At 33.1% G+C, this 19,338-nt stretch overlaps 1 protein-coding gene and 1 long non-coding RNA gene across 8 annotated transcripts in view; one reads left to right on the forward strand and one right to left on the reverse strand.

Annotated features, from left to right (window-relative positions):
• Positions 1-1,777: 1,777 nt before the first annotated feature.
• LOC145942509 (uncharacterized) overlaps positions 1,778-19,338 on the reverse strand; it is a 48,218-nt gene continuing 30,657 nt past the window's right edge. For 5 of the 6 annotated variants that reach the window (XM_083049314.1, XM_083049312.1, XM_083049313.1 and 2 more), the window contains 2 exons: positions 17,844-18,036; positions 1,778-16,826 (listed from right to left, as the gene is read on the reverse strand). In XM_083049314.1, the coding sequence (XP_082905440.1) occupies positions 16,501-16,826; positions 17,844-18,036 (519 nt within the window). In that variant the 3' untranslated portion in view covers positions 1,778-16,500. The remainder of the gene's footprint in view (positions 16,827-17,843; positions 18,037-19,338) is intronic. The other variant, XR_014426365.1, reaches the window with a different exon arrangement.
• LOC145942515 (uncharacterized) overlaps positions 2,423-19,338 on the forward strand; it is a 75,063-nt gene continuing 58,147 nt past the window's right edge. Inside the window, exon 1 of one of the 2 annotated variants that reach the window (XR_014426368.1) lies at positions 2,423-2,546. This is a non-coding gene — a long non-coding RNA (uncharacterized LOC145942515). The remainder of the gene's footprint in view (positions 2,547-19,338) is intronic. The other variant, XR_014426366.1, reaches the window with a different exon arrangement.

Raw genomic sequence — 19,338 nt, forward strand, 5'->3', positions numbered from 1 at the left:
AAAAAGGAGCAAAAATTTCTTTATCCTCATTGGTCAATTAAATGTACTGTAGAATTTCTGAACGCACTTTTATTTATTTCACTCGATAGGTGCTGCCGTCTTCTATCATCGGTGAACCGTCGAGAGAATTTGTGCGATTCAAGTAATATCTAATTTGTTTTCTATTCTTTTCACGCGTAATGTTATTACGTAGTATATATTATTGCACGAAGCATCGACGAAAGAGCAGTAAAGATTGCTGATCTTGGTAACTTGAAAGATTTATTCCTCTTTTCGAGAAAAAGAGCTCAATTTTACGGTAGCATTCGCAGCTAACCAACAATTACAGTTACTCGTAATATAACTTATAATTTTATTAAAATATTTTAAATTTTATATATATTTTTAAGTAATTACACTTCTGCATTTATTTTCTTTATTCTTTTCTCCTGAAAAGATTAAATATATATATAAATTTTATATCAAACACAGAAAGAGAGAGAGAGAGAGAGAGAGAGAGAGAGAGAGAGAGAGAGAGAGAGAGAGAGAGAGAGAGAGAGAGAGAGAGAGAGAGAGAGAGAGAGCGCAATTGAAACGAATTTATCTGATTATTAGTGATTATAGTGCTTACTTCAATATTTCGATTCCTTCGATATTTCGAGAATCGCAAGATTCTCTTCGATAGATATCGCATTCACTGAACGTGTCTGAAATGGCGGACTCGAGTCGCGCTCGAATCGCTCAGTATTTCTCGCGATTATTGCTATCTAAAACTAAATTTTGCGTGTGAAAAATTATCGCGAGTGTGTCTCGTATAAGTGTCGGACGTGCGTCGTAATATAGTAAAGTCACGTATATATCGCGATACGCCGATATCACGATTTCGGTATCGTCGATCCGATTCTGTGCGCGGAGAATCTCTTTGCATTTTGGCGTCGTTATCTTTTCACCAAAATGCAATGATTGATGCACGATATCATATCGTCAGGTGTGTATATATCTTTGTTTCATAATTATATATGTATATGTAGCTCCGTTGATAATTTATTTCTCTTTTGTTACTGGAAATCATATTTTTGTAGTATTATATTTATTAGTAATTTTATATTAATTATATTTTTTGTGATAAATATGAAAAAAATGTATATGTGATTTTACATTTCTGGAAACTATTTTGTTCATCTTCATATTTATAAATATCATTTTCTCGAATCGTAATTTTTTATCTGTTTATTGTATTGCCTTAAAATTTTATAACTATTTTAATTAATATGTATATTAATTATTATTCTCTTGTTACTGGAAATCATATTTTTATAGTATAGTAATTTTATATGTTAGTTATATTTTTTTGTGATAAATATGAAAAAATGTATATGTAATTTTACATTTCTAGAAACTATTTTGTTTATCTTCATATTTATTTAAATATCATTTTCTCGAATCATAATTTTTTTATCTATTTATTATATATATTGCTTTCATAAAATTTGATAATTATTCTAATTATATATCAAAATTATATTTCGTATAACTGAATCTGAGTCATATTTTGTAATTAACAATCGAATCTTTGATCTTCACTCAATTTCTCTCCTGTAATTATATTACATATAATATATATAATATTGCTTTTATTTAAAATGTGTTTAACATTGAAAAATATTAACGAACATTATTCAATATAAAATCAAACTTTTGACTTGCTTTCTTTGATGATGTAAATCGAAGAGCGATTATTAAGATGTTGCAAGGATTGATTATAATTAATATTTCATGACAAAATTGCTCCCAGATATATTAGGCAAAATTCTTTATTGATTACATTTTACAATTACATCTTTTACTGGGTCGTGATAATTTGAAAAAGTTCGGTATCTTGTGAAATAAAACGCCAAGCGCGGGAATTAGATGTATGCATTATTATAATAAGTTCATTTTAATTTTATACGGCAAATATATATATAATATATACGTTTGTGTTCTTAATAAAATGACAAAATTCACATAAATATATATCACGTTACACGCTATAAGAGGGGTGTTAGCTTGTGTGAGTATAGATGTTATGTGTATACGCACTTCACGATCGTTTCTACGATCGAGTGTCGACGATGCCGCGGAAACGATATACATGTATATGTGTATATGTATATATGTATATGTATATATATATAAAGATTTCTATATATAATACACGGGATAAAAACATCGTAAGAAACTAATACGTCGAATTATTTCTCGTCGTCAATGGAATCACGTGGACGCCGCTCCACTTGATATCCGAATATTAAATCTTTCGCGTTTCCCTCAAATATTCGGTAAAATATGCAATAACGAAGCGCCGTCGGAATCTTTTTCATTTATATCGCCGAACGAATAATCGTTTTTTTTTTTTTTTTCATGCAATATTTTGTAAATGCACATGTTATATTCTTTGCAGGCTTGAAATTCGATTCATCGTTTCGACATCGAAGACAGAAAGGACGACAGGTTTCAACGGAGCTTCCAGATGCGTCCGATTCGTGGACATCTCGACCGAATGTATATGAGAGAACGAGAAGATGGTAAGTCATAGAAAGTTACATCTAAACTGCACATAACGCATATACATGGAGGAAAGAAAAATTTTAATACACTCAAAAATAATTTTAATACACAAAAATAATTAAGGATACGTAATTAAATGCAGCTTAGGAATTTTTTCAAATTAATAATAATAATAAATTTAGATATTAATGTGTGTACATAAAGCTTTTTCAATTAAAACAAACAGTTTTTTTTATTAAAAAAATCTTATAGATTTTTAAAACCTGAAAAAATATCAAAACTATAATAATATATAATTTTTATAAAAAAAGTGTTTCAATAGAGTGTAGAAGAGAATATACATTTTTAGATACATTTCAATATTTTCTGTTAAATTCTATAACAAACAAAAAATTATACGCTCTCCTTTACATGATATATGCTACCTACTACTTTTGATTTCCTCTATGAAAATTCTTTTTACATATTACATATAAATTACACTGCTGTTAAACATTGAACATTAAATGGAGAATTTCATGGTACTTGGACATCTATCAATTCGCTCGCAAATTCTGTCGACGATTTCATTTGCACGATATTATAATTGATCGTGATGTTCGGCGTTTTCATAATTTATTTTATCGTACGGCTAGAACTATTATCGCGTACTTATCATTAACACATGACAAGGCAATATGTCCACGAATCGTTTTCAAAAGTGAATCACGAGAATGACAGGGACGGCTTGGTACTTAATCGATCCCAAAAACTTTCCGGCACGAAATAGTCCCTTTTAGCCGCATATCTAAAAGCCATTTTAAGTCAGCATTTTTCAAAATGCGATATTTTGCTTCCCAGGGGTAAAAGCTATAGGGAAAAAATCTCGGATAGCCATGACTAGTCGAGTAGAGTAGAGTATAAAAAAAAGTACTATAATAAATATTTCCGTAAGCTATCTCATGAGAAAGAGAAAATGAAATTGCTCACGTAAATAGAAAAGTTCGTGGAAAATCCGTAGAAAATTCACGAACTTTTTATTTTTTTTTTTTAAGGAATAAAAATGAAACTTTGTAAATCATTACTTTAAGTGAAAAACGACAGAATACGAACGCCGTTTTCTCGCTTGATTGGTACTATTATTTTAGTTAATCACTATGTTGTCGGGATGTTAAGTACGATACATTAACAGAAAGAGACATGAGAAAATTCTCGGCCGACTCTGAGGCTGGTGTCGCATTGTTATTTTTTTTTTCTTTTTTTTCCTTTTTACTTCACTTACATATACAGGTACGGATATATATAACATCGATTTGTGTGAAATCGCCTAATCGCTAGGCTATGGTCCGCAATGTATTCGTCAGTGCTCAGATACGCGCCAAACATATCGGTTTGTCTCTGTGGCGTTTTGGATTAACATAAGACGCGTATCTGGCAATCAGCGTCCTAAACCTAAATCTATAGGTAATTCGTGCACGAGACGTCCCTTGCGTCTTCAATCGTCCCCTATCGGCCACGATGTTATCCTCGATTTCGCCATAGGCGAATCAGCGGATTTTATGTGGACGCAAATTTTGTCGATTATTATTCATGCATACTATGCAGAACGAGGACGATGATTATGATAATTATGATAATTATTACGTAATTACCGACAGCTATAAATATAATTATGCGTACGATTGAAACAACACCTAACGGTGTTTACATTTATTACGAATAATTACGATATTTTATTCCATTCTGATTATACACACACATACATAAGTAACTCTTTTTATAATCTAGATTAGTGAAAGTCTTTGTTGTATAAAATGGAATTATTTTATGATTAATTTAGAAGAAAGAGAAACACACATACGTGCATAAAATTAAAAATATATGTATATTCAGCTAATATGAAACTTTAGCTATAGAGTATTGAAAATCCATTATAGTTAATGCAATCGCAACAGATTCCTATTAACTCTTTCAAACTGGATTATCGCAAAATATCAATTTATTATGACATATTGTTATATGAAGTTCTCGATTTATTGAGAAATATTTGCTACATTCGTTGCTTTATTTTACAAAATATGAATATTAGCTATAGGATAGCTAACTTTAAATTATATTACTCTCTCGACGGAAGTAACATATAAAATTTTATAAAGTCAATCATCTTTATTATTTGAAATAACTTCTACAATTTTTACTGAACTGAAAATTGTTCAGTAATTATTATATTTCTTCAAAGAACGCTTATATTAATAATATTATTCCTGGTACGCATTAAATACATACAATGAACACTCAACAATTTTTCTAGCAAAAATTAGAAAAATGATTCCGGATCGTATAATTAGTTGACTCAGAGTCTTTATAAAATTACAAGAAAAATCAGAAGAAGATATTCGAGTTCAATTGATAAAACATCATCGTCCTACGTAAAATGCTTATTTTCCGAGATAAAAAGCCGTGCGAAACGATATCGCGATGCAAGGGTCATCATGCGTGGCAATTATATTTTTTGTCGTCGTACCTTGATGCGCGGCACTTTGCCGGGATATCCTTTGGTAGGGAAGTCGATAAAAAGGATACATCGAGTATACACACACACGCACACACACACACACACACACACACACACACACACACACACACACACAATGTTCGTGCACAATGTCGCTGAAACGTGATCGTCCGTTTTGCGATCGTCCTCGTTAAAATCGTGCGTTTCAAGATGGACGGAAAATCATCGTTTACGATTATCTTGTTAAGTGCTTCCCAAACGCATTGTTATCCCTGTTTCTTATCGTCAAATGTTTTTTTACGAATATTAAGTTAAGATGTTATTTTTCATATGTTCCCATTAATTACAATAATATTAATAGCAGCAATGGCATAAAAGTTGATTTATTATTTTGAAATTAATACCCTTTCACGCCCGGATTTATACAACACCTTTCCTTCATTTATAATATGCAAGAAAGTGTGTACAATGTTGTGCTCTTAATTTTATAATCGTCATTTATATCGACATATTTTGAGGTAAAATTGAAACCATTTAGCAGTATCTATAATCTTTAAAATAATAGAGAATAATAAAGCAAGGACCAACCATGAGGAAAACGAATCATTGAGAACGAGGGCTAGTGATAAATGAAAATTGTTCTCGATTATTGTTTCTCCTACGGATGAGCGATCCTTACTAGTTTAATAATTGCTTTTTTATTAAAATTCACAAGGCAATTGCCTCTTATATAAAAACCCATTACATTTCTTCTGATTAAATCTCCATTAAAATTCGTATAACACCGACACCGAAAATTGTTTCGGGATGACATATTTTATCATGCTCATATATTTTCATAGAGTACTGTTTAGCATTTTTTATCGAAACGAGCTGAATCGATTTTAAAAATAAAGACTTTGACAAAAGAAACAATTATTTCTCTCTCGCGTATTACAAATTTTGCTTTGTCTTTAATAAATACAGAGTAAAACGTAAAGGAAAAGATATATATAATCATAATTATAAAAATTTGCGCTATTGAATATACAATATATCTCCGTAAATAATTTTTAAATTTTAAAATTACGCGATTCTTAAAAAGATTCAGTAAAGTAATTTTATGTATATCTAATTCGCGAATTAATGTTTTTCATTTTTTTTTCACCCCAATATTATCTATTTTCACCGCCACAATTTTAGTATCACATTTTTTTCTTAAATTCCTTAATTGTCCTCGAAGCGATTCAGCTCGCTTTCATCAAAAATACTCCTACACGAATCATTCGACATCTTATCATCGTATATCGCTACGCGATAACGGTGCAACGAAAGTTACATGTTTACACGCGTGCAGGTATGTTGACGCAAGTGAGCATCGCTGACCTCGTGTAATTTTCACTGGCAATTTAACGACGACGGTCGCGCAAATATCTCTTGGCGATATCACGGCGAACCGGCGTATATCTCAAGTGATATCCTAGCGTGTGCCCAAGGTCGACTTTTAACAATCAGTCATGCGCATTTTGGACATATTACTCGAATAATCGCTCGCTTCGTTAAAAACGAAGCGTGCTCTACTTATATACTTATATATAAAGCCCCGCGCACCGTGGTCTCACTATCGCACATTTTCACAAAAGTGCGATTTTCCCTTCTTCGCGGTCGTACTAAGAGGATTTATTTCTCTCCGATTTCGAGAGAATATTAAAAAAGAAACGTATTTGATATTATATTTCTACATCTAGCACCTATTATATAATATAAGATATTCTTCACAATTCGCGCTCGAGTTTTACTTCAAATTATTTCAAAATTTATTTGCTCCTTGCTACGCGAGTATATACATTGTCTTATCGAGAAATAATTAAAAAAGAATTTTATATGAAATTTTTTTTACATTTTTCTTATTTAAGCAACTGTTTCTTAATTAATTTAATCACGTTGAGAGTGAGATTGAAAATCTCTCGCATATTTCGTAGTGATACGCAACTCATGTTCCCGCTTCGAAGTACTCATAATATCACGTAGATAATAAATCGTCGCGTCGTCGGGAATCGAGCGACACGCATTTAACGAATTTTCGTCGTACACGTTGAATCGCTTCAGCGCTTCACTCATATATGCTCTTTAATTATCTCCTTTATTGCACCGATCCCTTTTTTCCCCGCTTAAATGCCATCTCGTAAATTCTCGTACGCTATACTCTATTATTGCTTCATAATATTGTAATTTGCTCATCAAAAGCAACATTATAACAAATTAGACAGTCATTGCCTTCAACAATTTATCGCGAATATTCCACTAGATTTTGTCACTATACTCGCGTATCTCGTTTAATACACGGCTTAAGTACAAACGTATCAACTCGATGGCAAGAATGGCTATCCTTCAAAGCTACCTAAAATAATACCGATATTAAACGATTAAGCCGTGTCGGGTATATAACGCCGATATCGATTAATGACCAGGTCAATAGTTGCGACACCATCGGCATTTTCCATCGGAAATTGGTAATAGCATTGACGAAACCCGGTGACGAAACAAAACACGTATTAACGCATCGATCGACATGCAGTCGTGGATGTTACGTAAAATCTCGCGAATCCGCGCTTTGAAATTTATCCCAACAGCAAATCCTCCTCAAATGCTTCTCCCTTTTCGAGTTATCGCTCTGCAGATTGACTTTTACGGTCGCAAAAATTTATACCGTTACATCGAATTATATTACGATCGCGGATAGTTTGAAAAATTCAAATTGATTTAACTATGCATCGGTCATGGAATTCATATCGCGTTACTCGAATTTTTTTTTTGTACATTTATAATCTAATTTAGGTGTGTCAATTATTCAAACGAGTTATCGTGCAAAAAAAAAATTAAAAATAAAATCCTGTTATCGTTTCAAGCAACAATGAATTAACTATATGGCAAACGTCAATATTCATAGTTCATCAACGCTCAAGATTTTAATTGTTACCACCGTTATTAATGTTAATTTTAATTTTAATTATAAGTACCGAGGAAGACTGCGTACAGTCGTAACGTATACCCCCAATTTGTTGTAAGAATTTCAATAAACATAACTTTTTAATAACTATTAACTTGCTCGTTTAGTTGGCCCATTACATTATTATCAATTGTTATATCAATATACGAGCGTATCCAATCCTTTCTTTTTTGTTAATATAAAAATAAATTCATTCGCGAATGCAACGTTTTTTGCGTATAAGATACTGTAATTCGATCGGAAAACTTTAAATGCAAATAACGGCGAAAATGCGAAACTTTTTCCTTCTCAATCGAGTCGCGGGAAACTAACTTTCTTTCGTATTTCCGTTTTTATCGGGCCGAGGAACCGCGACTTATTCGCTCGTTCGTCATAGAAAAGTATGATAAAAATCGCAGGTCAGGCGAGAATAAAACTCGACTGTATGGAAAACGAAATATAAAAACGCATCTGAAATGTGCGAACAGGCATGAAGATAAACGCGAAGTAGCGTAGGAAGAAAATGTATGTATACGTGTGTTATCGCGCGCGAGTTCTCTCGCATTTTTTACAAAAATAAATATGTACCTATCGCGTGCGTCGCTCTCGTGCGCGGGGCTTCGAATTAATAAGGTGTACATGCTATTTGATCCACTCACCGTCTCTTAATACACGACGATATCCCAATGGCAAATTGCAATCAATAGTCTCGGGTAACGTACCACGGTTCTCTTCTCTGCTCTGCGAGAGAGAAAATGAAGGAGAGTGAGAGAGAGAGAGAGAGAGAGAGAGAGGGATGGGAGGGAAAGAGAGAGATGTACGTATGTCCTAAATCGACAATCCGAGTTCGTTAACGAGCTATCGTGTGTCAATCGTAAATTGTACGCACACTACACGTAAGCATGTTAATACATTGCTATAGCGGGCAGGAATTGAAACCGATGTTACTTCGATGAATAATTAGCTTCTCGTGCAGGACCTGCGGCAAAATGCGTCTCGCATCAACTATTGCGTTCCCATTATCACGCGTAAACATGGAAATCATTTTACTCGACTGTATACACACACTGCGTCGAAAATTGAAATTCAATTATTGAGATATTGCATCAATTTGAACGAGTTTTAATCTCCTCGTCTTCCCTCGTCGGAGCAAAGGTCTCGATATATCAAGAAACTCTCGAGCACTTCACCTTTAACTTAAATTGGCAGGATAAAATCGAGTCTAAATGCGAGATAAACAATCTGCTGCCGTATAAAATTTACGCGCATACATAAATTGCGAATGTTAACTTTGTAAGGACGTATGTACATCTCTAAATTCGCTGCAAGTCGCTAGGATTCTATCAAGGATCAATGAATCGATATCGATTCAATCGTTCTCATGACGTTGCAATTTAAATCCAATACAATTAGTCAACGTATTCAGATAAGCTTCTTGATATCTTATCCCTGTTGATCGATAAAGAGTAATTTGTATTAAAACGTTTATTTCTCTTTGTACCTTGCAAAAAGATACTAGCGTTAAGGAATTAAGGTCAGTGCGCGATTGAACAAATTCCGCGACGTGCAAAGTCGGTCGGAAAACTTTGCCGTATGTGAAATCCTCATATTTGCATTTTTAAACGAGCGAGGTAAAAAATTGCAAGGTAAAGAATATATAAATATTCTTTACTCAAGAAAAAAACATATCGCTCTTTTATATATATATATATATTTTATATATTATATATGTATATAATATATAAGAGCGTGTAAAACAGCAGATTCTAAAAGATTTATCTTTCTCTCTCTCTCTCTCTCTCTCTCTTTTATAATTATAATAATGTAAAAAAGATACTCTGTATCACCAGTATAGTGCAATATTTCAAATATGTGTCTTTGACATAAATATTTGATTTTCAAAATATAAAATAATATCTTGTATTTTACACCATTTTAAATTGCCCAAAGAGCAATTGGCATTTTAAACCATATTTTCGACAATATCTTCTGTGTTTGAAATATATTTTTCAATATTTGGACTACCTCTTCGCGACAACATCTGCGATAAATATTTTTTTTTCGATGCCATTGTGTTTTGCATACTTTTTCCGATAAAACATGTGTCATTGGGGAAAAAAAATATACATATCCCGTTGAACGATGTCGCATGATGTACGACGATAATGCTCGTCGATTACGAATATAATTACGAATATTAATTACGATTATTACGCGACTATGAGCTAAAAAGATCCCATTGTGAAGGTAAAGCTAGCCTCTGCGACTAAGTTTCGAGCAACCCGATGTGCTCGTGTGCGGTTGATAATACGATGCCATCGATCGCCATTCTTCTCTCGAATTCGCTCTGGTGTTGGTGAGCTAATGGAGCAGGGTTGTCAATAGGAAATATAAGAATGCTATCGATTCCTCCAATTATCACGACGATTCTAGAAGAGGAGCGCGATATTACGAGCGATATATTACGCTATTATAAACTGTGCCCGAGTCACGCGAGATAACGCGCTCGTATTAAATTATTTAACTCGCCCCAAGTTCGCCATGCGCGCCTTACTTGATATTGCTATACGGCCGTTAAATTGCCGAGAAGTCGGCGATGGTGCATTATCACACCCCGCCATCGAAGAAGGGACTCTAAAGTTCACGATTTTTATTTTAACAAGAGATCCTTTTAACTATGGATCTAAGTTCTTTATCAGCATCATCCGACTTCGGTTTCTTTCGCGATATTATTATCGAAGATAATATTTAATATTTTTATTACTAATACTATTGCAAACGTTTCTGAATTACGATATATATATCTGTATTTCAATGATTGAACATATTTAATGAAAGATACATCTAAAAATTATTTAACTTTTAAAACTTTAAGAAAATTATAAGAATATCGATATTGAGATAATATTGAAAAAGAGAGAAAAAAGAAAGAAGAAAAGAAAATTGTGTACCATTTGTTAATATATTCCATTTTTCTCCTTTATCTTAAATAACTGACCTTTCGACTGTATTTGCAAGCATGTCTCCAATTAATCTACGTTCATGTTAATATACGTTGAATGAAACAACGCACTTTGTGCTCAGTTCAAAATAACACCGCAGAAATTGCGCGTCTAGCTAAACCATGAGCAAGGAAGTTATCCGCGAATTTCACGTGTCAAAAGTTACAAATGACTGTCTGCCAGTCAGTGAGAGAACAAAGACGATCGGCAAATTGGCCCCAATTCCCCGGTGTCGATGGCGACATGAACATGATTTTCTTTTTCGACTATCGATCGACCGACTTTCGATAATCGTTCAGATACAATTGAATAAAACTATTTCGTAACAATTGCTTTTGCAATATCGTACCTCGAATGCAGGAAATATTTAAGTTCAACGTTAGAGGCGATAATAATACATTTTATCGCCATAAATTATTAATATTTTACGTTATCATTCATCGGCTTGAAATAATTTTATTGTTTACGGTATTTAAATTAAAAGATGGATATATCGCGCGGATCCCAAAAGAAGTCTTTAAATTCGGAAAATTTCTACAATATCGTGTTCTGAATAAACATCTATAGATACACAACTTGACGTAATATTCTTTTCATTGCATCACAAATATGCTTTTGTGAAAAGTTGCTATTTTCGGCGCGATAGTTTCGTAGCGGTCAAGCTGGAAAATGGAGCAGAAGTTTGTAGCGTCCGAATTTCTCGCAACTATTGTTCGCAAACGTTCGCTTTTCAATTCGCTTTTCCACGATCAAGTAAAATTATTGATAATAATAATTATCAATTTGATATTTGTAATATCGGGATGCACTTTGGAATTCCGTATCTTTAATTTTCTATGAGAAATCTGAAGAAATAGCTTTTGCAGAAAGACTTAATTATTAATTTTAACATTTCTTGTTAATTATACTTAATCTGAAAAAATTCAGAAAAACGTTTTTTTTTATAAAATGAGTTTCGAATATATTAAAATTTAATTAATACAAATATAAATCTGAATATTTTAAATAATAATATCAAATTATAATATTAGTAAAGAATACAATAATGTATATATTAGCGAATGAACAATATTAATTTATAAGTTCTTTAAATTTTGCCAACTAAAACAATTTAGTTAAGCAAAAAGAAAAGAAAATGAATTCTTAGAGAGAATCATATATCTTGATTATAATAATTATAGATAATGCTTTAACAAAAAAGCAATATTAAAACTTTCTAGCATTCTAATACGCCAAATCAGAAAGCAACAAACTGTTTTACATTACCATTATATTATGATTACTTGGATTATGTTTATATTATCATTATTTGTACTATAAAGTTTATTTTTTTCAGGCGATTTTGTTACGTCAATTTAACAGTTTGTTATTTCTGAACTGTGTGTAATGTATGTACATGTGTACACGTTATGGAAGTGTATAATAATTTTCAGCGATCGTAACTGCATTTACTTATCGCAGAAAAAATATTATCATTAAATGTTTAAAAATATATTAGGTATATATTTCATGTGTGGAGAATAGTGAAAAAATACGTTGAAAAAGAATCTGATTTGTTTTATATTGCACGTTTTATCATTCGTAGAGTGATAAAAAATATGCGGTATAAAAATAAATTCGTAGAAGCTAAAAATCCAATAAAAATATGAAAAGATATCACGTAACAAGTTTACTCAATTATGGGTACTAAAAAATCCATTGTTCTTCGCAATAACAGTCAAGTTACGTTTTATAAGAAGTATATAGTCCAAATCGAAATTATATTTCTGAACGCGATTTACTACACTCGATTTCTTTCTTATAATAAACCTGCGACATCAAGTGAATTCAATGATTTTCGTTCCGTCGTATTCTTTTGAAACGTTTTTCTACGAGGCATTTTCAGCAAAACTTTTAAGCTTTTGTATTATGTGTTAGCGTATGTCTACGTGTACAGAAATAAAGGGCTTGAAAAGGAGTAAAGAAGAGGTAAAAAGGGAAACATAGGACAGGAGTAGAAAGAGATCGGATTCAGAATAATATATTGTAAATTGAAAGAGCTGAAGAATGCACACGTACACTTACACAAACACACGTACTGATCGAATAGTCGCAAGATTGCAAAATGGAGCGTAGTGAATCATGCATTGCAGTTGCGAGAATTCCAGCGCGACGGATTACGCGACATATATGCAGCTCGGTGACAAGGCGCACCTTGTCGTATCTTCGTGTAATTTAGCTAATTGAGGTGGGCAAACATGGGGCAGGCATGACGCCAGAGGATTTACTCATGATACAGAAAAGTATTATTTTGCAGATTATTTTACATATTGCGTTTGACTGAACCATAAAGGCATTAGAAGTAAAACATAAAAATTAATGAACAATGTTTTTATCTGCTAGAATATCGTTTCAATGATATTATATGTAATATCAAATTTTTTATACACGATTTTTTTTACACGACACATAACAAGCTCTAATATCACTGGATTTTATCTTAGTTTAATGAATTAAAATTTTTACGTTTTCTGGAGTTTAATTTTTTCCATTTTATAATATATATTTTTAAAATGTAATATAGAAAAAATAATTATAAATAATAGAGAAAATATAATTATTATTATATAAATAATTATATAGAATATGTCGAAATCTTGTGATCGAGAAAAAATTCGCGATCTTAAATGTGTCTTGTGTAATGTGTATCAGAAATCCAATATCTCTCACACGAGCCGTCATATACACGAAACATTAATGGAACTGATAGTATCCGTGTGACAGTCTTTCGTTGGAAGATCTCTCGTTTTCGAATTCCGTTCGCGACACGCGTACTCAGCATGGGGCGACCTTTCCCGGTAGCTAACGTTCCGAGTTCCGACATCGTTCGGCCGAGCATCGAGATCGTTAGGAAATTAATTGCTTGTCGCGCGAGACGACCTTTTGCGGCGGATTCGATTCCGCCTGCTAACGTCGTCGCGTTACCTATGCGTTTCATTGTTGATATCGGGACTCTTTAATTCAGGAAACGGCAAATCGTGATGTGTGGTCGGGCGAACCACTTATCTTTCGCATATTTTACGACGCGTAAACGTCGTTCAACCATCCGACATGGTTGCGCACTTTCGTATCTCGCGATCGATCACTTAATATATCGAAAAAATGACATACATCGTATGATTTAAGTTTTTATAAAAATATAATTTAAAAAACGCGTTTTCGATTATACGAAATAAAATTGTTCAGATGACGGATCTCTTGCGCGCATATTTGATATTAAATATAAGATATTCTCATTCACGGATTTATTAAAAGACTAAAAGATATCCGATTATACGATGTAGATTCATACATGTAGATTCAACGTACATGTTATTCGTTTATGTTATTGCATTTGATCTCATTTCTTAGATCGCTTTGATAACGAGCAAATCTTTCCGGATCTGTAATTCTGGTTAGAATTGGATTCGTTCTATCTTATACATGCTAATTCCTTTAACCCAAATACACGATGATCAGAGATATGTTCAATGCTCCTTTAATAGCTGCTGGTCGTTAACCGATAAAGAAAACTTCTAAGAGGTACTTCAATAGCTTGAAATAAGCAAGATATAGCTTACGATACAATAAATATAGAATTAAATCTGAAATGAATGATTATATCTTTTTAAATGGAATAGAGAAAACGTTAATATATATTATATAACTGCTAAAATTATGTTTTGAATAAACTCAAATAAAGCAATAATCTTAATATTCAATTACAACATTCTATTAACTTGCAACTATACATTGTTGAGTGTAGTGATTTTTACAATTATACTACAAAATTGTGAATGCAGGAGACTTAAAAAAAACCTTATGTACAGTATTTAGAAAATAGAAAAATGAAATATCCATTATATATATCTCCAATATGCTACAACTTAAATTTAAAATATAATAAATTAAATATAGATAAACTTTTTTCATATGCATTGCAGCGACAAAAAACACTAATAAATTATCTATTAGACTATCATATATTCAAGAATGCCCTTATTTTTGAAAAAAGAAATTAAATTATTTCTTTTAAATCTTAAATGTCCAATCTATTTTTTTATATTTTATCTTCCCTGATATATTTAATTTAAGAATAGATTTTTTGCTCAATATTTAACTTGGAACTGTTCTCCAATTTAAAAGTTGAACGCGTCGTGATTCCGTGCGCAATATCGCCGTATTATCAGTGAGAAAGATTTGAGAATCACTGCCTTGGCGATGGATTAGAAACCGCGCAATGGGAAGCTATCTCTCTATCCCGTATTGCTATCTATTCCGGAATTTGCCTACATCGGATTTCAGTCAAGATTGTTGAGCGCGAAAAGGTCAACAAACCATTGCTAGCAAAATCGTCGATTTCTGCTTCGGTTAGATCAGAAAATTCGATCTCGCATATGTAAAATTAAAATGCACAATATCAAAGGGAATGTAATCGCATTCGCGTTTTTTTTATCAATGTTCAAAGCACAGCAAAACAATATCGTACTAGCATACCTTTACCTGGCAAATTTTTCTTATTTTGCACACCGTTTCTTTGATGGTCGCTTGCATTTATGCCGCGACAAAGAAAATCATCTTTGATTGCGGTGTTCCGTCGCGATAAGAATCGATGCGATTTCCTTCCTATAATGGTCTCGGGGTTATGCGCGACCGATAACGAGTCCGTTCGTAGTAGTAATCTATGCTGATTGCTGCCTTCGGTGTCGCCTTTCACTTTACTTTACGGATATTTTATTTTTTACGGCCCTTTCTCGCGCACGAACGTACTCTCTTGGCGGTAACGACGCTTCTCGCAGAATACGGCGCTTAGAACACAATCCCCTGTGGCCTATATTTACATTTTACGGTAATCACAAAGATTGCACACTTACCAGACTTCGGGACGTTTTCTCACTGACGCTCAGAATTTATAACAGCTGTGAAAAAGTCCAATAAAAAAGAGAGACAGAGAGAAAGAGAGAATTTCTTTCAAATATTTGATTAAATCACAAAAATGGAAAAATCTAATTGTAAGCAGCTTTCAGCGCGTAATTAGAACGTAATGGAAACACGACGGTATAATACCAAAATAAGATATTCCAATCGGATTTTATACCGTGAATGCGCCTATAAAGTCACGAGAAGGAAATAAAAAGTATTTTTATAGTTTGGTTTCGATAAATCGAGCTCCGCAAATGCTTCGTTTCACAGAAGCAACAAAAGATTACCTCGTCCACAGAGGTCTAACAACAGACGACGTCGAGAAACGCGGCCGGAAAGGTCGCTACAAAGCGATACGCACGTGTCTCCTCTTCCCTCCCGCGAAGCCGGGAATATCGAGCGGTCGATACCTGTTCTCTTCTCCGACAAGAGTCGGCCTCGTTGACCCCCCTCGTACTCGAAGACTATTACTCGAAGCGTAAGACGTTTTCAATGGAAGTCTGCTGCAACTCGCCAGACTTGCTGGATCATTCTTTTGGACCGAAACGATCGATCCTCGCGAGCTTTTACAGAACGTGAAGATTCTCACAGCTTTTCGACCTGCTATCGCGCGCCCAGACCTTGTCGAGCAGATTGCGCACTTTCAGGCTGGTGCTGGTCCGACTGCCGCGATATTTCTTAGGCGAGTTGGTCTCCGAACACGAGCCCAGCGGCGACTTGCTGCGATTTTTCCGCGATCTTTTCCGAAACATTTCTCTGGTCCTCTCGGGGTTCTCTAGCTTCAGACGAATTTGTGTGAGCAGGCCGACTAGCAGCTCGTCGACGTTATGATTGATACCGACGGATGTCTCGATGAACTTGCAATCGTAAGACGTCGCCATGGATTTACCCTCTGTAATGTCAAAATCGATTAAATTCGAGATGACATCGCGCACCCGGAAAATTTCACGCAAACATGCGAGCGATTAATCTCAATTTTAAATTTGAATGCTTCGGAGTCGTCGTGCATTCTTGTAATTTTTGAATAAGTATAAGTAAATTGAATTACAAAATGTCAACCATATAATCTCTCTAGTATAGCTTCTCTCTAGAAAGGCTTCTCTCTGTACTATATATTTTTTTCCAAAACACTGTATACTTAATAAAAAATTAAGACATGAATTTGTGACGATTAACATATAGTATCATAATATACGTGAATATACTTTAAAATCAATTAAAGAGAGCAAACATTTTTTTCATTATTTTTTTGGTAGATTTCGGTTCGGTGAATTATTTCTAACATAAAGTGAAACTCCAATTTTGGAAGAAAATATTCAAGGAAAGATAAGCTACGTACAATTAGTGCCACGTTTTATTGAAATCATTTATTAAGAAGTTAAAGAGGATGGATGCTAATTTTAGACTTCCTTCTAGACCTCCTTCTCTCTCTTCTTTTTTCTTGCAAATATAAGTTGCATATATAAATATAAATGTGCTCAACACACATATACATATATATGTATACATTATATATTATTTAACAGTATACAATAAATTGAATAAATGATGATTCATTAGAAAGAAAGCATAATTGCGAGGAAGATGCTACTAATTTAATCATGTTTAATAGGAGCGATATATTCTTTGCACCGACGCGTTCGCTGGGGGGTTAAATGGTTTTCCTTCGCTCCACTGCCCTCGGAAAATTTGCATCGAGGTACAACCAGTACGAGATGCTGCGTCAGTACATTTAGATACATTGCGTTATTTGCCCCCTATCTGCGTTTCGCGTTAAATACCACGTCAATAATAGAGAGATTTTGTTTATTGAATATACGTACGAATTTCCACTCTCAAACCATTTGAACAAACGATGCCGCAAGGGGAACGTCGATTATCGGGGTCAAACTGAGAAAAAATTTCGTACCTTCGGTCGATGCCAGTCGACTGCGAACGAGGTCGACCTTGTTCCCTACGAGAATGACCGCCCTCGCGGACATGTGATCGCTCCTCCATAAGGACTGGAGAACCTCCTCGGCGACGCGCACTGACGCCCGATCAGTCGTAGAATAAACGACGCAGTACGCGTGCGGCTCGTACGTCGAGATGCAATTCTCCGGCTGCAAACATTAATCATGACAGAGACACATTAATATTAACCTGGTTACCGCGAGAGAGAGCCTGGCAATTTCTATCTTTAATTTATGAGAAGCTCATTAACAGTCATTTTATATACATCACATAATCGTTTCATATCAGTAGATCTTTGAATAAATCTCACGCAAATTGAATACACTTAACAAAATGACATTTTAATTGCATTGCGTTTTTTACAGTAGTAAAAATGTAATTTTATGATCTTTTATTATTTTAACATGAAAATATTAAAATATATGCAAAATATTGTTTTAAATTGCTTGAAAAAGTATATTTTCTTAAATATTCATACATTGCAATTGATTCCAAGCATTAATCATGATGGAAACATTTAACTAATAATAATATCAAGCCTAATATCTCCAATTTGTGAAGTTGATTCATTATTTGGTATAAAACGATTATTTCATCAACAGACTTTGACTAATTTCTAAAAATGATTAATTAATGATTTATTAATATTTAATTGGTATCTCTCATTTTAAATATAAAATTATATACATTTTACGAATTTAAAAAAGAAATATTTATAATTTTGTAATATACATATTTTCTTTTAATGTGACAAGTTTTTAAATTTTTTATCGTTTTGGTTTTTAAGTATGCATAAAAAATGTGCATTCTTGTAAAAAACGTATTCCTTTGAAATATTTCAGGTATTTTTTCTTTTGAATTTCTTGAAATCCAATGAGAGTTCACATCCATTGTATTTTCTATTAATCTTTCCGCTCTATAAATAGATGAAAAAATGTTTGTTGTTTCTTTTTAACTCAACGAGACTTTTTTGGTTAGATGTATTATAAAGAAGCGCATTTTTCTTATATGAATATTATAGAAGAAAACTTCTATAGAAATATTATAAAAGCAAGCTTGAAAAGTTTGCTATTGTGCTACAGGCAGAACTTCTACAAAAGGAATATGTATAGATTCATTGTAACATGTTTATAGTTATGATAGAATATAGAACAAAAATCGAACAGTATTGTGAAAAGTTAAAATAAAATCTGCTTTATATAATATATTATAAAATTGTGATCTAAGATTTCCGAATATTTTTAATACAATCTCAATGTTCTTATTATGATTAATGTCGATTGATTGAAAGATAAAAATGTTCTTGTAAATTGGTGCATAAAATATATACATTCAATTGAAATCATTAGACTGAAAAGAGTTAAAGGGAAGGGATCAAAAAAAGGAATTTGTTATCCATTACATAGATATTGAGTAACTCAAAACCTTGAAGCTTGGCAGATTGGATTTTT

This window comes from Prenolepis imparis, unplaced genomic scaffold (genome assembly GCF_030444845.1).
Source record: "Prenolepis imparis isolate NDT839.2.m4 unplaced genomic scaffold, iyPreImpa1.0 SCAF_11, whole genome shotgun sequence".
Classification (NCBI taxonomy): Eukaryota; Metazoa; Arthropoda; class Insecta; order Hymenoptera; family Formicidae; genus Prenolepis; species Prenolepis imparis.